Here is a 22307-nt window from a genome sequence, read left to right as displayed (position 1 = left end):
CCAAGAGTGTCTTGGGAGAGGCCAGCTCCTGGGAGACGGAGCCAACAGGAGCACAACACCCATAGGGTAGGTGGGAGGGCTGTCTAAACATCTTCAGAAGGCTGAGGGGGACCAAAACCAGGGCCTTCAAAATCCAGCCCCCAGGGGTTCTTCTAAGCCAGGGTTAGAATTCCTTAGAACTACGGACTCTTCCCCAGAAACCTAAGCCTTTACATCATATCTTACCTACAGTTTCAGAGGCCATCCATGGATGCCTGTAAGAAATCCCTGCTCTCATCAGACATATGGAAAAACACACAGAGACTGTTCCATCCAGGACAGTCACCCTTGCCACCCCCAATGCGTTTGTGTCTCCAGCCCACGCCACCATCTGCTTTCGGAGAACAGAGCTACCTCCCCTCCCCTGAGCCTGTCCTAGAGCCAGGAGCCCAGAGGACGACCCCCGCCCCCACCCCCGCTCCACCCCCGCGCCAGAGCAGCCATCTCATGGCTCCTCAAGAAGGTCAATTCAAAGGGTAAATAACCCCCGTAGTCAGCAGGAGTTTGTGAACTACCAAGGGCAAGTCCTTTTGTCACATCGAAACTGGTGAATTTCAGGCACAGTCGGGTCCAGGAGGTCAGGGGATATCCTAAGAACTGATGGTTCACACAGAGGCAGAGGAAGAACAGCGGCTCAGACTGGCACATGCGTTGAGTCTGAGCGGCATGCAGCCCCGCAGGCTAGGCCGCAAGGAATCCCCTGTGACCTCTCTCTCCTTCCTCCAGCTGCACGGCCGCCACTGCCATGCCGGCCACCAACCAGGGATGGCCGGAGGACTTCGGCTTCCGGCTGGGGGGCTCGGGTCCCTGCTTTGTCCTGGATGTGGTGGAAGGGAGCAGCGCACACGCCGGGGGTCTGCGGCCCGGGGACCAGATCCTGGAGGTGGAGGGGCTGGCCGTGGCCGGCCTGAGCCGCGAGCGCCTAGTGCGCCTGGCCCGGCGCTGCCCGCGCGTGCCACCCAGCCTGGGCGTGCTCCCCGGCCCCATCGGCCGCCCCGGCGCGGGATCCGGCTGCGAGCCGCTGACCACAGCTTTACGCATCCCGCGCTCAAGCCGCGGCCTCTATCTGGGCCGCGAGTTGCTACGCCTGGCCGGCCGCAAGCGCCCAGACGCCGTGCACCGAGAGCGCAGGCGCAAAGCCCAGGAGTTCAGCCGCAAGGTAGGGCGCGCAGGGCGGGGCAGGGCCCTAAGGGACAGGCGGTCTGGGGTGGGGCTCTAGGGGCGCTGTTCTGAGGGGCTGGGCACTGTGGGCCCAGAGCGTCAGGAGCCGGGCAGGCCCTCCTCAGGCCAGGAGTGGGAGCCTGGAGCTAAGGAAGCTTCTAACGAAAGATTTATCAGAAATATAGTGATGCTCAAGCTTCCAGTCCTGTCCTTAATTTTCGTGATTTTTGTTTGCTTGATTTGTGGGAGTTGCTTTTCTTTTTCTTTTTTTAATTGAGGTAATACAGATATACAGTAAAGCACATTCATTAAGTGTACAGTTTAAGGAACTTTACATAGGCATACACCCTTGTAACCACCAGCCTGATCAAAATGTAGATGAGTAGAATACAGACAATAATATTGGTAGAAAGCAGAACATAGAATGATTCCTTCAACCCAGAGGTTCTCTCCATCTCAATATGAAGCTCCGAGATTTCAGGTATTAGAAGAGAGCAACTCTTAAGGACTCTGGGGGCAAGCGGGGCAGGAAGCGAATCCCTGCATTTTCAATGGATATTCATTGGCCAGAACTAATCACACCACTGCTCCCAAAGGATGCTGGGAAATGTGGTCTTCTGTGTGTCCAGGAAGGCGGGAAGACCTAGAAACACTGGTGGTGGTTTAGTCACTAAGTCGTGTCCGACACTTGCGGCCCCATGGACCTGCCAGGCTCCTCTGTTCATGGGATTTTCCAGGCAAGAATACTGGAGCGGATTGCCATTTCCTTCTCCAGGGGATCGCCCGTCCCAACCGAGGAATCGAACCCAGGCCTCCTGCATTGCAGGCGGATTCTTTACCGACTGAGCTATAAGGAAGCCCCTAGAAACATTGGTGAGCCCTGGTGCCTTAATCAGAGAAGGCAATGGCAACCCACTCCGGTACTCTTGCCTGGAAAATCCCATGGACGGAGAAGCCTGGTGGGCTGCAGTCCATGGGGTCGAGAAGAGTCGGACACGACTGAGCACCTTCACTTTCACTTTTCACTTTCATGCATTGGAGAAGGAAATGGCAACCCACGCCAGTGTTCTTGCCTGGAGAATCCCAGGGAAGGGGGAGCCTGGTGGGCTGCCGTCTATGGGGTCACACAGAGTCGGACACGACTGAAGCGACTTAGCAGCAGCAGCGGTGCTTCAATCTGTTCCAGCTGCCATAACCGAACTACCACGGACTGGGTGGTTTATAAGCAACAGGAATTTCCCTCTCACAGCTCTGGAGGCATGAGATTTGAGAACAGGTTGCCAACATGCTTGAGTGAGGGCCTGCTTGGGATTGCAAACTTCTGGTTTTGTCCTCACATGGTGAAAAGGGCAAGGGATCTCTTTGGGGCTCTTTTATTTATTATTATTTTTTTTTTTCAAAAAAAGTTTTTTTTATGTGGACCATTTTTTTTTAAGTCTTTATTGAATTCACAGTATTGTTTCTGTTTTCTGTTTTGGTTTTCTTTGGCCAAGAGGCATGTGGACTGTCTTACCTCCCCAACTAGGGATCAAGTCTGCACCCCCTGCACTGGAAGGTGGGGTCTTAACCACCAGACTGCAGCAAATCCCTGAGGCTCTTTTATAAGGGCACTAATTCCATTCATGAGACCTCCACCCTCATGACCTAGTCACCTCCCAACAGCCCAACCTCCTAATACCATCATCACCTGGGCCATTAGATTTTCAACACACAAATTTTGGAGGGGGGTGGGGGGGACACAAACATTCAGACCATAGCAACTGGTAAAGTCTGCTGTGATCCCAGATGACTCACTGTAGACCCAAAAGTCTGCCCTGGATTCCATCCAATCCCTGGGGAGTCAGAAGAGAGGTGATCAGAGCCCCCAGATGGGCAGAGTGGACTTGGTGAGGAAACAAAGTCAGGTTGTGGCCTAGGGAGGAATCTGACCAGCTGCCCAGGTCAGCTTCAGTGCATTTTCTGACAAGGGGGAACAGGGAGTGGTGGATTCTGGTTAGAGCTCGCCAAGCAGCTCCACAAATCCCCAGAAAAGACCACCTCCGGAAGATCAAGGGCAGCTGTGGAGCCCCCCCACCGGCTTCCGACAATCAGCTCTCGGGTTCTCGCCAACACTCTCCCTGCCCCAGTTTTTCCTCCTCGCAGAGCCTGATATTTAATAGAAAATCCATTAGTGTCCCGTGATGGTGCCTCATGCTTCGATGTAGGTTGAGAGCGTCTGGGTAATAGCTGACACCAAAACCGCGCTGTGGCGGGGCCCCAGGAGGGAGGAGCTATTTTTTCCTCTTTCTTACATAAAACATCTTTCCAGAGAGCCATGTTCTCCTTTGAATCGAGGCTGCAGCTGGCTTTGGCTTCAAAGCCACTGACCTCCCTGGGCCTGGTGGGTTCTGGAGGAGGGGGTGACTGGTGCTGCAGCCTGCCCCGAGTGCCTTGAGAACGGCCGGCCGCCTACAGCTCTTTGGTTCAGCTCTGTAAACGCTCCCTGAGCGCACCCGGCCCTGTGCTCGGCCCGGACAGGAGTAACGTGTCAGGTCTGCGTCTCGGGCCGAGGTCTCATCTGGTGAAGGAGATCCGGGGTGCAGTTGCTAGGACTCAGCCGTGCACAGAACGTGGCCTTGGCCTGGGTGCCCTCGAAGCCGCCTGCTAGTACCTGCTCACCCTCTGTGATGTCACCCTCCCTGGGAAGCCTTTCCTCACCCACCCGTGCTGCCATTTAGGAAGCAGTTGTATATACAATTCTGACGTTCAGGGGCAAACCACGAGCTGGAGATCATGCACGATCAAGGGCCGTCTGGGGTCCTCGGCCAGATCAGCGGCATCAGGGAGCGCTTGTGGCAAGGGCTGGGGGAGATTGCAGCAGGTCAGCACAGTTGTATGAAAATAGCCAGGGTCGACACTCTGGACAGAAAGAAAAGGATGATAGGGTTGTGGAGTAAAAGGAGGAGTTTACTGATTTATTTATAGGTGGGGAGAGAAGTGAACAATTGGTATGAGCAAAAGGGAAGGAGGCAGTAGAGTCACTGAAATCCATGCATTTTGCTGTTGTTGCTTATGGCCCTCTGACCGGCAAGGAGTGGGGACACAGCTGTGCACAGGACCAAGAGGGGAGCCTGCCATCACGCATTGTGGGAAACAAGCACGTGGACAAAGTGATGTTGTTGTTGTTCAGTCGCTCAGTCGTGTCTGACTCTTTGTGACCCCATGGACTGCAGCACGCCAGGCTTCCATGTCCTTTACTATCTCCCAGAGTTTGCTCAAACTCACGTCCATTGAGTCTATGGACAATTCAATAAACTAGCTATTTCAGATGATGATCACTGAAGGGAAGAAATAAACAGGGAGATGAGAGAGTCTTGGGGGCCACTTGATCAAAGTGGTCAGGAAACGCTCCTTGAGGAGGGAACTTTCAAGCTGAGAGCTGAGTGACAAGTAGGTGGCAGGAAGAGAGAGTGGGGACTCTGGTGACTCGGTGGCCTTGTGGGTTCGCCTTGCCCAGGAAGGGGACCGGTTCTTCATCGTCTGAGAGTGGGGGGTGGAGGGGAAAGATGAGGGGCTTGTTGATACGTTTGGAGGTGAGTGGAAGGGATAATGAACAGCCCCGGCTCTGGCTGAAGTTGGGACCCACATGGGCCTAAGAGAGAAGCATGGCCACCTCCCGGGCTCGCCTAGTCACCCAGCCTCCCACCCCTGCTTCAGGGTCGGCTCAGGATGTCAGCACCCAGAGGCACCCCCAGACCCTCGACTACCAAGGCAGGGAATCTGCTGGAGTGTGGACAGACAGTGGTTAACTGCTCCATTTTAAAAGTAACAGTGCCAGACAGAAAAGCCCACATACTATAAGATTCCAGCCATGAGACATATTCAGTATAAGCAAATCCAAAGAAGCTGAAAAATAGATTAGTGGTTTCCCCAGGGCTGGGGAAGTGGGGAATGAGGAGTGACTGCTGAATGGGTGCAGGGTTTCCATTTAGGAGGATGAGAACGTCCTGGAACTGGAGAGTGGTGATGGTTATACCACATGGTGAATGTACTTAATGCCACTGACCTGTACATATTAAAATGGTTGCAGTGGTAAATTTTATCTTCAGTTCAGTTCAGTCGCTCAGTCGTGTCCGACTCTTTGCGACCCCATGGACTGCAGTACACCAGGCTTCCCTGTCCGTCACCAACTCCTGGAGTTTACTCAAACTCATGTCCATCGAGTCAGTGATGCAATCCGATCATCTCATCCTCTGTCATCCCCTTGTCCTCCTGCCTTCAATCTTTCCCAGCATCAGGGTCTTTTCCAATGAGTTCTTCGCATCAGGTGGCCAAAGTATTGGAGCTTCAGTTTCAGCATCAGTCCTTCCAATCAATATTCAGGACTGATTTCCTTTAGGATGGACTGGTTGGATCTCCCTCCATTCCAAAGGACTCTCAAGAGTCTTCTCCAACACCACAGTTCAAAAGCATCAATTCTTGGACACTCAGCTTTCTTTATGGTCCAACTCTTACATCCATACATGACCGCTGGAAAAACCATAGCCTTGACTAGACAGACCTTTGCTGGCACGTAAAGTTTATGTTATGTGCATTTTTACAACAGTTAAAAAATAAAGAAGTAAAGGGAACAATGATAACATGCATGCCTTTTCCTGACTGTATAAGTCATATAAGCTCACTGCCTAAAAAATAAAATGGGAACCTAGGGACTTCCCTGGTGGTCCAGTGGTTAAGACTCTAAGCTTCCATGCAGGGGGCACAGGTTCGATCACTGGTCAGGGAACTAAGATCTCATATGCCAAGTGGACAAATTTTAAAAAAAAAAAAGGAAAGCATTGACATAAAAATAATCAAAATCACTATGAACTTTAGTGCATATTCCCTCTGCAGACCTGTGCATAATTATCTCTGATAAAAATGTAACACTGTGTGTTCTGTTTGAAACCTTGCCTGTCTCTCACAAACATTTTCCATTATTTTATAACAGCTTTATCAAGATATATTCACATACCATACAAATTATTCATTTAAAGTGTGTTCAGTGGTTTTTAGTATATTCACAGAGCTGTGCAACCATTACCACAATTTTAGAACATTTTCATCATACCTAGAAGGGCTTCCAGGTGGTGCTAGTGGTAAAGAATCCACCTGCCAATGAAGGAGACACAGGTGAGGGTTTGATCCCTGCGTTGGAAAGATCCCTTGGGGTGGGAAATGGCACCCACTCCAGTATTCTTGTCTGGAAAATTCCACAGGCAGAAGAGCCTGGCAGGCTACAGTCCATGGGGCTGCAAAGAGACAGACACGACTGAGCATAATCATAATTACCCAGAAAGAAGGCCTGCACTCGTTAGCCATTACTCCTCATACCACGGTCTTTAAATAGAGACCTACAGCATCATTCTCTCTGACCAAATGGTACCACATTGCGTCAAACCTTAGACACTGTCCATTACCAGCCACCTAACCCATGACACGTGCTTCCTTATCTTCTTGTCACTTAATTTGTAGTTGGTGATAGAGGGCTTTTAGACTTATTTGGACATATTTAGTACAGGCAATGTATATAACTCTGTGGAAGTAATAATATAAGACCTATGACCAAATTCATACACGCACAGGAATGACAGCTAGCCACAGGGCACAAAGTGATCTCAGAGATGCTAAAATTTAAAACACAGGGACTTCCCCCAGTGGTCCAGTGGCTAAGACTCCACCTTTCAGCGCAGAGGGTATGAGTTTGATCCCTAGTCAGGGAATTAAAATCCCACATGCCCCACAGTTTGGAAAAAAAAAAAAAAAGTGCTCACCCTGGAATCAATGGTACCCAATATTGCAGAGTATGGAGTGAACTTGGCTGCGAAACAACAGAAGTTGACTCTACTCACGTGGGCAGAAAAGAAATTTGGGGGAGGAACAGTTCATAGAGTCAGCACTGGAGACCTCCTCTTGTTCAGTTGCTAAGTGATGTCCAGTTCTTGGTGACTCCATGAGCTGCAGCACACCATAACTCCCTGTCCTTCCCTATCTCCTGGAGTTAGCTCAGACTCTTGTCCATCAAGTTGGTGATGCCATCCAGCCATCTCATTCTCTGTCACCCGCTTCTCCTCGGCTTAGAACCAAGAAAGAATGTGCAACCTAGAGCACAACTGTCCTAATCAGCCTTCAGGATGAGTCCGCTCAGGGCGCACTACAGGGCTCTGTCACAGCCCTGCGTGTGCTCCATGTCTCCACATCTCCGCCTCATTCCTTCAAGAACCAAAGCCCTGGGCAACAGCCTCCAATTGCCCGAGGCTGCACCATTAGGACCAGGGTCTCGACTCCCACCTGATATGGGACTTCCTTCCATCTTGGCTGCATAGCCAAGGAAAGACAACTATCCCCCAAGTGGATGTGCTACGATTGTTTAGCCATAATGTCAGATATTTATACTACTTCCAACATCTCAGTATCTCTTCACTCATACGTCATCGTGCGATTGTCAGGACACGTCGAGGATACGTTCCCAGGTGCAGGATCGTGGGGTAAAATGACGGGTGCATTTTTAGGCTTTGGACACTGTCACTGAGCTGCTCATGTCCAGTGGTCATACAGAATCCTCTGAGCAGATGTGCTGTGTCCCACATCAGCCGCTTTGTACACAAAGGTGAAGAAAACAGATCCGGAGAGAGCATTAAGGGAGTCAGAATGCGGAGCGAGGCGTGTTCCGGGGCTATCTCGTGGAGCCAGAGCATTCTCTGTGTGATCTCTCGGCTCGCAGCATGGTGGAAGGGAGTAGAGTATTACAATAATAGTAACTAGCAATTACCGAGCACCTGGCACGTGTTTAAGCTCACAGATCGATTCCTTTGATCCTCACAATAGTCAGTAGATGGGCCATCTCTGGGTTTGAGTCCTGACCCTACAGCCTTGGCCAGGTCACCTTACCTCTAGCGGCCTCAGTTCCCTTCGATAGAAATGAAGACGCTGGCCCAGCCCACCTCGTGGGGGCTGCTGTGGGGTCTGACGGGGTCTGGGTGAGGAGCGCACAGCGGGGCCCAGGCAGCACTGCCACGCCCGCTGTCTTGAGTGAGGGAGGGAGAGGGGGTACTGATTCCCCAGCATTCTACCCTGGGGCCCTCGGGCCACTCATCAGACCCCTCCCCGCAGGTGGATGAGACCTTGGGGGACCAGCCAACCGCCAAGGAGCAGGTGTTTGCTGCTCTGAAGCAGTTTGCGGCGGAGCAACGGGTGGACGAGCTGGTGTGGGCGCTCACCCTGGCGCTGCCCGCCGAGGCCCGCGGGCCCCTCCTGGAGAACCTCAGGTACTCATTCAGAGTTGGGATGGGTGGGCGGGGGTGTCTGTTCTCCTGCCTCCACCCCAGGTGCTGCTGCTGCTGCGTGGTCAGCCCCTGAGCTGGACCCCAAACACCCCATTGCCCCAAAACTAGGGTTTTGTGTCAGTGACCCCAAAGGCTGACCCTGGAAAGGACAGCTATTGGTGCTGCCGCTGCCAGGGTGTCACTTTGAGTGAGAAAGAAGGGCTGCCAACTGCTGGACTGGGACGGGCTGCAGAGAAGATCCACCTCCCACTGCCCTGCTCTGTCCCAAACCCAGACCACAGAAGCCTCCAACGTTATCACCAAGATGCCCATAGCTCTTCACTGAGAGGGAATAATGGCACAGTTCGAGGGCCAGAAACTGCTGTGTCACAGTTCGCCGCAGGAATGGGACTGTGATGGGCCCATCCTGATCCCTGGTACCCACCCCCGCCCCCGAATCCTGGTGACAATGTGTTCGCTCTGCCCTTTGATGATGCCAGCCGGGAGTCAAGAACCTCACTAGGGCCCCAGAGGAACACTTTCTCACTGAATCCCACCAGTACTATCATTGTCCCCGTTCCAGAGGGAGACTGTGGCTCAGAGAGGTTAAGGGACTGCCCCAAAGTCACACAGCACATGAGTAGCATTCACAAGAACATGAACCAATTGACTGAACACTTTCTGCTCAGCTTTGGACTCTAAATTCATTCTTCAGGGGGAAAAAAAATCTCCTGGTAGGTCCTGTGACTCTCCCCAGCCCCCTGACCTCCACCCCCATCCTGCCCCGCACTGCACTGCTTTGATCAGACCTCCCTGGGCCTGAGTGGAGTGTTCCCCGCCCGGATCCTGCGGGGCTGGCTCTGCACCCCCTGCCTCCAGGGCAGGCGCCGGCTCCCCCAGCCCGCCCCTCCCGCTCCTGGGCTCAGCCCGTCCCCTCCCCTCGCTGCCATTCACCCCGCAGCCTGCCCCTCCCTGTGGGCCTGGCCAATGTCAGGGACCGGGCTGGCCACCCCCACTCCCCAAGCCGGTCGCCGCGCCTCTGCTCTGCAGCGGAGCACAGAAGGCCACCGAAAGAGGCCACCATGAGCTGCCTGGGGTGAGTTAGGGGTCTGCCCCTTGCCGGGAAAATCCGGAGAGGAAAAAAAAAAGTTACACATCTAGAAACAAATTTGCAGAGATGATGCGCTGGGACCGAAGGGCTCCCTGGGGCCGACAGCCCCGCCCCTCCGCACCAGGGCTGGGCCAGGGGCCGGGCGGCCAGGCCGTCCTCGGGGAAGTTGGTACGCGTGTCTGACGGCTCTTAGCAGCCGGAGGCCCTCGCGGTCCGCCTCATCGGTCCTCCCTTCGGCGCTGCCCGGGCTTCCGTCCTCGCCGCCTCCGCCGGGCCAGCCAGTCTGCCTCCTGGGACAGCCCCCGTGCCTGCCTTTCCCGTCCACCGCTCGTCCAGAGCTGCTGGCAGCGGGTCAGGAAGAGCGGGTGGGCAGAGGGGGCGCCCCCTTGGGCGTGCTCGATTGAGAGCCTGGGAAGCGGGAACGCTGGACCCCTGGGGATGCCCGGTCCCTGCAGCGTCCCCGGGGCGCCGCTGGGGAAGATGAAACAGCAGCCTCTGTTGTCAGCGCGTGTCAAGTGCGACAGGAAAATTGGGGAGGCTGCCGGAGGAGGGGGCGGCGCCCAGCTGGGCTCTGCAGAGAGAGGGGTCCCCTGGCAGCCGTGGCTTCCGCCCCCATCCCCCCACTCCCCACCCCCACCACCGGGCTCCAGGGGCTGATGGACTAAGTTCTAGGGGTCAAGTGGTGATCCTCATGCAGCCCCTTCCTGAGAGAGCTCCGAGAAGGCACGGAGGAATGGCATAGAGTCGGTTTTCTGTGATTCTGAGAGCTGAGCACCAGCCGAAGGGCAGCACAGGGCAGTCAGGGCAGGGTGGCCAGAGGAGGCGGCAGTTCCAGAGCTGCACAGCGACCAGTGGGGTGCAGCCATGTGTCCTGTGGAGGAGGGAAGATAGCTCATCAGGGCCAGGCAGCCAGCTACAGAGGGGAACCCCAGAATGCCAAGGTGAGAGTGCCGCCTTGTGGAGCCCAACCTCAGGTACCAACCGTGCCTAGCTGTGAGTCACCCTGCTTTGGTAGGGCTCTGACCCTGCGACCGAGGACAGTGAAGTGCGACAACCTGGCCACCTGGGGATGCACAGGGTAGATGAAGACACACGTGTGCAGGTGTGTGTGCATGCTTGACCAAGGCTGGAACCACTTACACCACCACGCAGCTTCTGAGGGTGGTCCAGGGGCCAAAGCAGAGGACTTGCGGAGAAAGAAGAAGCAGTGAGACGGTGAAGCTGAGTCAGCCAGAGCAGTAGCCCCTAGCCACATGTCACTCTCTAAAATGAAACTTAATGAATATAAAATGCAATTTAAAATTCAGCTTCACAGTCTCACCAGCCACACAGCAAGTATGGAGTGGCCCCGTCTGGCTGGTGGCCACCCTACAGGACAGCGCACACGGGGAGCATGTCCATCCGCAACTTGCATCAGTCTTGGCCAACGTGGCCTCTTCATCTTAGTGTGGCACCGAGGGTGAGATTTGGGTCAGTGGCAGCAGTGTAAGTAGAGGGTCTTATCTTTCTTTACGACGGTAGTTACTCCTGTGGCTCAGAGCCTGATTTGGGTCTGTCCCCAAAGGGATCCCAGTTTGATGAAGTGATAAAAATGACTTTCTAATTAGGACAGGCCAAGGAGTTTGGAAAGTGTGACGCGGTTGAGAGGGAACAGGCAAGCAAAGTGGGCTCCGTACCCTGCTAGTGTTTCAGGAAACAGGCAAAGAAGGGAAGGATAGGGTAGAGGGGAGGGGAGGGGGGAGGGAAGCCACTGAGGTGGTTGGGGAAGCTGGGTTTTGAGTCCTGGCAGACCTCGCTTGAACCCCCAGTCCACTCATGGACAGTGTGACCTTGAGCAGATTCACTAACCTCAACAGTTTATCCATAAAACAGGGTTGATCATTCCCATGCTCTCCCAGCGGGGTTCTTGGTGGGAAAGCATGCAAACAGACACTGCCAACTGCAGGCAGCAAAGAGATGCATTGAGAAACTGGGCTTTAGCGTTCCAGCACCTCCTTCGCCCTCTTCTGCTTTAATGACAAGTGTCAGAGACAACATCACACAAGGTTATCTGGAAAATTCGGTGACAGCGTGTCAGAAGCAGTGCCAGGCATCTAGCACATGCTCGATTAAACTGGTTTACGCTAGGGGAGGTCTCTTTCTCCCTAGAGAGGTCTCTCAGCCCCGGCACTAGCAACATGATTCTCTGTTGTTGGGAGCGCTCCTGTACTTAGCTTACAGCATTTCTGGCCTCTTCCCACCAGATGCCATAGCACACCCTCCTCCCGCTTGTCATTTTGTGACAACCAAAACTGTCCCCAGATAGTGCCGAATGTCATCTGAGGGGTAAAGTCACCCCCAATTGAGAAGCCCTGCCCGAGTATGATCTGCCCTTTGGTAGTACCCTCTTGCTAGGGCAGATGCTTCAGCAAAGGCCAGCCCGGCCCACCTTGTGCTGCTTTGGGTCAGAGGCGCCAGCTTTGAGGTGGCCCCACAGCAGTGTGTGCATGGCTGACTGTGTCCAGATTCAAGCAGGAGCATCTTCTCCGTGGTCACATCTCCAGTGCCCACAGACACGTGGAGTCGTCACGGTCCTTGGGTGGGCCTGGTTCCGGGTGCTGGGCTGTCACAGCTGGCACACGACCACCAGGAAGGGCTCTGTCATGACGGTATGGTGAGCGTGCTTGGATGCAGGGAGCTGTGCTCACCGTGAGCAGGGCTGAGGCCAGGCCCCAGAGGACCCCAAGTGAAGACAAGCTCTAGCTCCCTGCTGCTCCAGGAGAGAAGTGCAGCTCCATGAGGTCACGCCAGGGTGGGGGCCTCACTGGGGCCAGGCATGGGGGCTGCAATGTGCTGGGCAGCATGGCCTGGACGGAGCAGGGAGACTGACCGTCGGGTCTGCAGGGGCCTCCCACAGGAGTCCACAGGAGGACCCTGAAAGGTGCTCCCTGCAAGACTGAGACAGAGGCTGAGTCCCCGGGGGTTCCTGCCTCTGCCATTCCAGCCTGTTTGGGTGGTGGCCGCCTCCTGGTGGGAGAGAGCCTCGTGATGACCCTCCCACACATACCCCGTGGAGTGGTCCTTGAGAAGCCCCTCCCCAGGATGCCCTGGGTGGTTTTCACATCTATCTGTTGGTCCTTAGAACTCAGATTCTCCTTTTCAACCGGAAGCCAGGACTCATGACCATGCAGTGGGGTCCCTGGGGTCAGCTCCTGCTCAGATACCAGAGAGTGGCAGGCCCAGAAGGGACCTGATGCCCCTTTCTTCTTAGCTCCCTCTCCTCCCTTGCTGGTCCTCCCCTCTCCTCTCCAGTAGAACACATTCATCTCAGGGAGACCCCCTATTCCCCCCCCACCACCCTCACCTGCCCCCTCCTCACTTGCCCCCAGGTCTCATTAACTACTACTCCTTAGAAATTGGCCGCTTATCCCATCCTAACAGCCTTCACTGTGCCCCTCTCAGCATCACCCCACCCCTGGTGTACCAAAACCTTCAGGGTCCCTCCACCTCCTCTTAAACCCTTAGACCCTCCCATGGCTCCTCTCTGTTGTCATGAGTGCAGGCTGAGCTTTGACAAGGGCATTCAAGGCCTCCCTCTCTAGCCTCTTCTTCTTTGGAGCTTCCCCCTGGGTGAGTGGCGAAAGTCTCCCTGGCTGACACCGGCTGAGTCCTTGAGTCCGAGCATAAAGGCCACTGCCTCCAGAAAGCCTTCCCTGACTCTACATAAGGCAATCGGAGCTTCCTCTGAACTGTCGGGATCGGTCTCGCGGCCGGTGCGGGGGACTCTCCGGGGGGCCGCAGCCCGAGGGATCAGAGGCGAGGCGCCTGGGGAAGGGCTCGTGGACCCGGGCCAGAGGAGGCCGAGGAGCGGCTCGAACGGCCCCAGCTCGCGAGGAGCGGACGGGAGAGTTCCCGGAGGGGCGGGGCGGGGCGGGGCCACCCGAGAGGGGCGGGCGCGGGGCCGCGGGCCCAGCCTGCTCGGGAGGGGCTGAGCGCGCTCTCCGGGCAGAGGCGCGTGGAGTCGCCGCGCCCTCGCTCCGCTCCCGGCTCCGCACCCCCGGGCCATTGGCACCTGGCGCGCCGCCGTCGCCGACTCCAGATGGGGAAGGACCAGGGCTTCTCTCGGCACTTTCGGTAGTTTCCCCGAACCGCGCGTACCGAGTCCCCGGGAACCGCGCGCCCTGATGCGACGGACCCGCCTCCGGCTGACTTGAAAAGGGGTGGGGCTCGGGCACCGAGGGGCTTCCCTGCTCTGGGTGCGTACCCAGCGAGCCAGCCTGACTGGGAGCAGGGGCTTGGGAGAGTGGACATAAACCCGAAGGGTATTAAAGAGGGGGTTCCCCGCTGTGGGCACTGGCCTGCCGCCCTAGGGGTCGGGATGCGAGGTGGGGACCAAGGATGGAATTGAAAAGTCCTCTTTCCTTCTTGTGACTGGACAGATCCAGGGAACTAGACAGAGAGCGAGGCAGAGACGGTGATGGAGAGAGAGGGCCTTGTGGGGGCCCCCAGTGGGAATCTGGAGTTGGATTTGGACCTGGCCCCCTAAGAGAACAGACTAACTCTGAGTGCAGGGTCACCGGGTGGCCTCCCAAAGAGCCCCGTGGCCACAGAGAAGCCTGCCGGCACAGCAGGGACCTGGGAGACTGGGGACAGCTGTAGTCGGGCCGTCGGTTCAAAGGGGCGTCAGTCCATCAGCCACAGTGGTCCATGAGGCCCCACTGCACCTGGATCTGCCGGGACTGTCAGTTCGGAGCAGACCCAGGGCTGGAGTGCATGGGCCAGACTGAGGCACACGGAGGGCCCACACCAGCCAGGAAGGGCGTCTGGCACACCAGACAGGCTAGGCTCCCATCTCAGCCCTACGGACACCGAGGAGAACAGAGGGCACCCAGCCTTCTCCCACATGGGCAGTTGGTGACTCACCCTGGTTCCCACTGTGGGGGTGGGGGAGGCCCTTTCTAACTGCTGCTAGAGGGTTGGACCTAGGGGCTGTGGCTGTTGGGTTGATTCTAGAGCCTGAGGCTGGAGCCCAGAGGGTGAAGCAGACACTTTCGCACCTGTCACCTCTGCTTTGCTTGGGCAAGAGGTGGGCAGGGACCGTGCAGGCCAGCAGACGGAGACGTCTGGCTCTGCAGACCTTGAAGGACCATCCAGGGAATGCGGCTGAGGCGCTGGATTTTCGGGAATCACTGGGGTGGGCAAGGATGAGTGTATCAGGTGATGGCTCTTCTGGCAGAGCCGAACAGGCCATCATTCTTGCCTCCCGCTCGCCTGGAACGTCCCGATCTGGACCAGAGCTCACGGGGCGAGACGGCGGGTGCACCCTCCTCCCCAAGGACGCACATCCCTTCCCTCGCACCAGGCAGCCACCTGACCTAATTAAACCTACCCACGGAGATTAAGGGAGCTGAGTGGGGGCCACCGGGTGACCTCCGAGGGATTGTATGTCTGCTGGCTGCAAGGCCACTGCTCCCTGCCCTCCCCCGATGCCCTTGGCGCTGGCTCCTGGTCCAGAGAACAGGGAAAGGAGCCTTGGGACGCAGCCAGGGAGGCCTCACTAGCAACCAGAATTTCAAGGGCCCTCAGAGGAGGCTGGTGACAATGTGGGGGCCCAGAACCCGGGTTCCACCTCAGCTGTGGGCAGCCACACAACCCTGGAACAAGATCGACCCCCTCTGAGCCCGAGAATCCTCTGCCAGGGGCCAGGGAGTCCCAGGATGTTGACCGCTGCCATTCCTCAGAGGTGTGGGGGGGCCACTGCGGGACCACCCTCTTTCCTCCTTCACTGAGTCCTAACTCTGTGCTCAGCCCTGGCTGGTCACCGTGGCTCACACCCGAGCTACAGACCCAGTCTTCTAGAGCTTCCCACCTTGTAGAGGAGACCCAGGGGCACCATGGAAACGTCCCAGGCTGTGAACTCCAACAGGGGACTGTGCGAGCTTCCGCAAGGCCTCTCGTCACTTCCAGGTCAACCGCTCACAGAGCAGGAACCGCAGTGCCTTCAGCTTTGAAGCCCAGCGCTTGGCTGGCACTGATAGCAGGGACTTCCTAAAACATGTTGGACTAAACTGGAGGAAGGGTGTTGAAGGGTGAAGCCAGGTCATCTAGGAGAGCAGAGTGTGCTGGGCCGGGGGCCACAGGCTGGGTCAAAGGGTAGGAGCAGGACTGGATGCTGTGGTCCCCGCCCGCGCTGAGGGGACTGGCAGGGGGCCCGCGGTGGGGCTGGGAGTCTCCTGAGGGTCTAGGCAAAGTCTGACCCCAGGGAGGATGGTGGCTTCGGTTTTCTCCAGCAGAGTTTTCTCCTGGAATCAGGCAGGAAGAAGGTGGCTGGGGGGGGGGGGGCACCCCTGGCTGCGGCTTGGCCTGGCTGGTGTGAGGGCATGAGGGAATCCGGGGAAGCCAGAGATGGGAAGACAAAGGCGAGAGGAGGAACAGGTTCACGGAAGGGCTTGGAGGGCGCTGAGTCCAGAGTAACGGGGACCTGGGGAAGGAGGCTTTCCCCAAGTGGAGCGAGCTGGGCGCCCCGGCCCTCGTGTGACCCGGGCCCACTAGGGCACAAGTCCAGGCCCCGAGGGGGACACTGATGCCCCGGGCCACTCCGGGGCGGAGGAGAGCGCCCAGCACGGCGCCCACGAAGTTTGCCGATTCTGTGGTCCTCGCCCGCAGGATCTTCATCCCCAAGAAGCACCGGGCGCGCTTCGACGAGGTGGTGTCTCAGGGTCTGCTGGGCAAGCTGTGCCGCGCGCGGCGGACGCAGGGCGCGCAGCGGCTGCGCCGGAGCCGCAGCGAGGAGCGGCCAGAGCGCCTCCTGGTGTCCACGCGCGCCAGCGCCGCCCCTCGCCGCCCCGACGAGCCGCCCCCGCGCAAGGCCGCCTCTCTGCTGGGCGGCCGCGCGGGCCCCGGGGGCGCGCGCAGGTACCCGGGACGGGCTGCGGACGCCTCTCGGTCGGTGGGCTCAGGAATGGAGACCCGGGCCGAGGGCGCGGGGGCGAAGCGGGGCCACCTGGGGGTTGGGGTCCAGGAGAGGTTAAGGGGAGCGGGACGCGGGACCTTGCCATCCCCTGCTCCCCGCGGGCTCCTCTCCCCAGAGAAAGGCACACTCAGCGATCCCCACCCCACCTCTTCTTTCTCCCCAGGACAGTCCGAGTCTACAAGGGCAACAAGAGCTTCGGCTTCACGCTACGTGGCCATGGACCTGTCTGGATCGAGTCTGTCCTGCCTGGTGAGGGATGGGTGGGTTGTTCAGAATGGGGCAAAGGAGCCTGTGAGGTCGATGGTCAGCAGCCACTCCCCTCTTCAGGTCCCAATCTTGAGGAGCCTGTGTCCTCTAAGTCCCAGAGCAGCCGACCCAGATCACCCATCTTCCCCAGTCCTGGCTAACCCCCTCCAAGTGCAGGGTCACCTTAGAGCCAAGTTTTCCATTCAGACCTTTCCTGGGTCCCCAGGCAACCCTCCCTGTGCCCACTGCCCCCTGAGAACTGGACACTTGCTGGGCAGGCCGCAGGGCTCCAGGGCCTCTTCCCAGTATCCAGACTCCAATGACTCCCCTCTTCCACCCCTGGCCTGCCCCTGTGGAATGGAGACATCTGGAGGAATGCTTCCTTGCGGGGCCCCTCCGGTGAGGGGGTGAGGGGTCGGCAGGGGGAGGGAAGACTCATTTCTTGGGGGAAGTGCGTTCCGTTGTGGACGCTCTCTGCGGGGAAAACGGCTCCAGCACTGCACTGAGCTCTCCCACCGTGTCACCACCCGCAGGGCTGGGTCACTGGGTCTGTCCTGCCCCCTCAGCCCCTCCCTGAGCACGACACCTCCAGTGACCCATCCCTGGGGGTGCAGCTGCTGATGCTGAGCTCCTTCTGCATCTCACCTCTCTGGTGCATGGATCTGTGAGAAAGGCTCCTCTGATCTCTGCCACCCACCCATCCTCTCGCCTGTAAAACAGGACGTCATGGGGCTCCCTGGGGTGGGTCCCTGCTCAGCTGACCCTCCCTCTCACCTTGCTTCCAGGGAGCCCGGCTGACAATGCCTCCCTCAAGTCAGGTGACCGGATCCTCTTCCTCAATGGACTGGACATGAGGTCAGAGGCTGTTGGGGACATGGAGCTTAGTGGCAAACAACCCCCAGGACTTCTGACTCTTGGGACATCCTGGCCACAGGCCTCTGACCAGTTGGTCCCCTGTTTGTCCCCCCTCCTATGGGAAGTCTTGAATCCACCCTCCTACCCTCCAGGATGTCAAATCGTCCTTCCAACTGGGAGACACCCAGGCTCCATGCTTGGGGCGAAGAGTTGAATAGATTGTGTGTGTCTTTCCCTTGGGGGGTGGGGAACTTACCCAGAGAGGATGGGGGCATGACACCTCCTGTACCCACAAGTGTCCAGCTGGCCCTGGGCCTGGAGCTTCTCCTGCAGAGGAGGTTAATGCACGGGCGAGGCAGGGCCCTGGCTTCGGGCCGACCTGTGGCCTCGCTGTGCGGCCTCCACCAGCAGGACAGGGGTGTCCAGCCGCTGGCTGTGCGCTCGGGTCACACTGGGCCGTCCCTCCGGGGCCACCTCTGCTTGGCAGGAACTGCTCCCACGACAAGGTGGTGTCCATGCTCCAGGGCAGCGGCGCCATGCCCACGCTGGTGGTGGAGGAGGGGCTCGTCCCATTCGCCAGCGGTGAGGCGCCCGTGGCCCTGGGCCGCTTTGGCCTCTGGAGCCCCTACTTGGGTCGCCAGGGGTGGGATTCCTGAGTCTACCAAGGCCTCTGCTCCCCCTTGCAGCTTCCCTCCCCAGGTTGGGCAGCCTCAGGGCTCCCCCTCCAGCCCCGTCCTCAGCCCAGCTTGGGAGGTCCCCTGGCCCCAGCCGAAGGGCAGACCTTGACTGGCCTGGGGACGCCGGCTCACTCGTGCCTCTCCTTCCTGTGACCCGCTCCCCGGAAGATTCCGACTCAATGGATTCCCCCAACCCGTCGTCGGCGCTCACCTCCCTGCAGTGGGTGGCAGAGATCCTTCCGTCCAGCATCCGAGTGCAGGGGAGGACCTTCAGCCAGCAGCTGGAGCACCTGCTCACACCCCCTGAGCGCTATGGGGTCTGCCGGGCCCTCGAGAGCTTCTTCCAGCACAGGTGGTCACCCCAGGGTGGCGGGGGCAGTGGGGATCTGCTGTGGGGTGGACCCCAAATCCTGCCAGGACTCACCACCACTCACCTGCCTGAGCTTCCCCTGAGAGTGGGGGGGCCATTGAGCTGCCTTAAACAAACCCCAACTCTGACACCTCCTAGCCACGTGACCTGGCCAGGTCCAGCCCTCTCTGTAAATTGAAGCAGACAGTGAGTCCCTGCGGTGTGTTTGGCAGGACCCTCGAAACACCCACCCAGGGGCACTCACGACCAGCCCATCCCTGCTCAGGTCGGAGTAGCATCTTTCTTTTCCCACCTCAGTGGCAGCAGGAGCGTTTCTCACATGCCTCAGCCCAGAGGGTCATTGTCTTGGTCTTTGCAAAGCCAATTACTTCTTCATAACCTTTTTCGGTTTAAACAAAAATGTATATGTTTGTTGAAGTGTAATTCACATACCATACAATTCACGCATTTGAGTGTACAACGTGCTGGTTCTTAGTATGTTCACAAATGTGTTGTAACCACCACCACATTCAGTTTTAGGACATTTTCATCACCTCCAAAGGAAGTCCCAACTGCTTCACAGTTGTTCCCACCCCCTCCCCCTCCCCCACGCCCCCTTCACCTTAAACCACCAGTAATCTACTTTCTTTGTCTGTAGGTTTCCCTGTTCTGGAGATTTCAAATGCTGGAACCATACGATATGTGGACTTCTTTATAATTATTTTTCCACTTTTTAAAATTTTCATTAATATATTTGTGACCATGCTGGGTCCTGGTTGCTGTGCATGGGCTTCCTCTGGTTGCAGAGAGCAGGGGCTACTCTCTAGCTGCCGTGCGTGGGCTTCTCCTGTTGCGGAGCATGGACTCCATCGTTGTGACTCTCGGGCTTAGTTGCTCCAAAGCATGTGGGATTCTTCCTGGACCACGGATCGAATCCATGTCCCCTCCACTGGCAGGCGGACTTTTAACCACTGGACCACCAGGGAAGTCCCAACGTGTGCACTTTTATGTCTGGCTTCTTTCATTTAGCATGTTTTCAGCATTCACTCGGGCTTCCCTGGCGGCTCCGTGGGAAAGAATCTGCCTACAATGCAGGAGACCCTGATCCCTGGGTTGGGAAGATCCCCTGGAGAAGGAAATGGCAACCCACTCCAGTATTCTCACCTGGGAAATCCCATGGACAGAGGAGCCTGGCTATGGTCCATGGGGTCGAAAGAGTCAGACATGACTTAGCAATGAAACAATAGCATTCATCCAAGTTGTAACACCCACAGTTGACCCTCAATATCTGTGGGTTCTGCATCTCCAGATTTCACCAACCGTGGAACAAATATATGTGGAAAAATTATAGGAAGTTCCAAAAAGCAAAACTTAAAATTGGCCAAAATTCCCTGTATGTTTCAGATACTGATTCCTTGTTGATTTTAGACATTGTAAGTATCTTCTTTCATTTGTTATTCTCTTATTACTTCTGTTATATCTAGTATTATCAGCTCCAGGTTTTCTTGATTTTGTATCATCACAGGCAACGCATATGTGGCCTTATGGCTTTGGCTTTTGAATTTTTATTCAAGAAGCCCTTCCCTGCTCCTTGGTCAAAAGAAATCTCCTGCGTTATCTGCTGTTAGTTTTATAATCATACCTTGCACAGTTTGGTCTTTTATCCACCCAGGGTTCATCTTTATGTGTGGTGGTACATGAGGATCAGTTTTATTTTTTTCCACACAATGGGAACAGGGATCAGCAAAGTGTTTCTGGAAAGGGCCCGATAGCAAATATTTTAGGGTTTGCAGGCCATACCGTCTCCACTGAAAGCTGAAACCCTTCAGCTCTGCTGTTGTCCCTTGAAAATGGTCATAGACAATATATACCAGTACAGGTGGCCATGTTCCCGTAAATCTTGCTTTATAAAAACAGGTGGAGGGCCAAATTTTGGCCCTTGGGCCATCATTTGCCAGTCCCTTGAGTCAGTTTTCCAAATATGTTCTATACATTTTTTTTTTTAATTTAAATTTTGGCCCCGCAGCATGGGGGAATTTAGTTCCCCGACCAGAGGAACCTGTGCCCCCTGCATTGGCAGTGTGGAGTCTTAACCACTGGACTGCCAGGGACGTCCCCATTCTATGTATTTTCATCTTCAAACAGCTCTGTGCGGTAGATGCTTTCCCCTCACTCCCCATCCCCACCCCCCGGCCAAGCAACCCTGTTTACAGGATCTTGGTTCCTCGGCTAGGGATTAAACCTGGGCCACAACAGTTAAAGTCTAGAGTCCTAACCCATGAGCCACCAGGGAACTCCCGGTAGCTACTATTTTTGTCTTCCATTTTAACAGAGGAGGAAACTGAGACACAGAGAAATGAGTAATTGGAGAAGATCACTTGGCTGGCAGGTGGCAGAGCTGGGATTTGAGTCCGGCAGGCTATCCGCAAAGCCAGCCTTCCCGCCCACTTCTCTGTCTGGGGAAGGAGGGGAAGGGCCCCGTCCCCAACCCTGGCCCCTCTGGTAAGACCCTGAGTCACGAACTCCTCGCTCTGCACCCGCCTCCCCGACCAGGAACATCGACACCCTCATCGTCGATGTCTACCCGGTGCTCGACACTCCGGCCAAGCAGGTCCTCTGGCAGTTCATCTACCAGCTGCTAACGTACGAGGAGCAGGAACTCTGCCAGGAGAAGATCGCCTGCTTCCTGGGCTACACGGCCATGACCGGTGAGCAGCCCCGCCCCCTGGCCCGCCCACCAGGAGAAGAGCCGGACGCCTGTTCTCACCCGGGAGGCTTTACAGCCGGCCTGGCCCCTCCCACTCGCGGAGGCACCCCTGTGCTCTTTAGGTAGCATCTTCCAAGTGGCCCAGTGGTGAAGAATCTACCTGCCAAAGCAGGAAACACAAAGAGACAGGTTCGATTTCTGGGTCGGGAAGATGCCCTGGAGAAGGAAATGGCAACCCACTCCAGTATCCTTGCCTGGAGAACCCCATGGACAGAGGAGCCTGGCAGGTACAGTCCATGCGGTCGCAGAGAGTCAGTCTCGACTGTAGGTACATGCCTAACACTCCCAGGCTGGCCCCTTGCTTGGCTCCACAGATGCACTTTCCCAGCTTGATCCCTAAAGCAGGATAACCTTAGACTTCTTTTTTTTTAATATTTATTTATTTGGCTGTGTTGGGTCTTCCCTGCCGCACGTGGGATTTTTGGTTGTGGCATGTGAACTCTTAGTTACGGCACGTAGAATCTAGTTCCCTGACCAGGGATTGAACCCGGGGTCCCTGCTTTGGGAGCACAGAGTCTTAGCCACTCAACCACCAGGGAAGTCCCACCTTAGACTTCAAACACCCCATCTGACGCCAGGGGTCTCCGGTTTCTCACCCGCATGTGAAGGTGACCACAGTGGCTGTGCTTTGCACCCCAGGGAGGGTGGCACAGATGAAGGAGTCCATGTGGACACTGTTTACAGACCTGGATTGTGAGCACATGGCGAGCTCACCCTGCCTGGTGGGCTCTGAAGACCGCAGACTCCCATGAGAGCCTGTGGGTCCCTGTGCAGCCTCTGACCCTTCATGCCATTCCACTGCTGTGAGTCCACCTGCCCACACACACCTCAGCACGTGGGCTGTGGGCATCCAAAGGGGGCCAAACT

The 22307-nt window shown here is 56.5% G+C and overlaps 1 protein-coding gene across 5 annotated transcripts in view; it reads left to right on the top strand.

Annotated features, from left to right (window-relative positions):
- The first annotated feature begins 769 nt into the window (after positions 1-769).
- The window catches only part of GRID2IP (Grid2 interacting protein), a 35598-nt gene continuing 14060 nt past the window's right edge, over positions 770-22307 (top strand). For 2 of the 5 annotated variants that reach the window (XM_061402204.1, XM_061402203.1), the window contains exons 1-7: positions 13120-13707; positions 16240-16488; positions 16710-16795; positions 17578-17647; positions 18135-18229; positions 18493-18676; positions 21227-21381. In XM_061402204.1, the coding sequence (XP_061258188.1) occupies positions 13673-13707; positions 16240-16488; positions 16710-16795; positions 17578-17647; positions 18135-18229; positions 18493-18676; positions 21227-21381 (874 nt within the window). In that variant the 5' untranslated portion in view covers positions 13120-13672. Of the gene's footprint in view, positions 1199-8331; positions 8487-9449; positions 9580-13119; positions 13708-16239; positions 16489-16709; positions 16796-17577; positions 17648-18134; positions 18230-18492; positions 18677-21226; positions 21382-22307 lie in introns of those variants that run through there. The other 3 variants (XM_061402207.1, XM_061402206.1, XM_061402205.1) reach the window with 3 other exon arrangements.

The sequence above is a fragment of the Bos javanicus genome, chromosome 25 (genome assembly GCF_032452875.1).
Source record: "Bos javanicus breed banteng chromosome 25, ARS-OSU_banteng_1.0, whole genome shotgun sequence".
Lineage (NCBI taxonomy): Eukaryota > Metazoa > Chordata > Mammalia > Artiodactyla > Bovidae > Bos > Bos javanicus.
The sequence above is the reverse complement of the archived record's forward strand: the minus strand, read 5'-3'. Positions and strand labels throughout refer to the sequence as shown.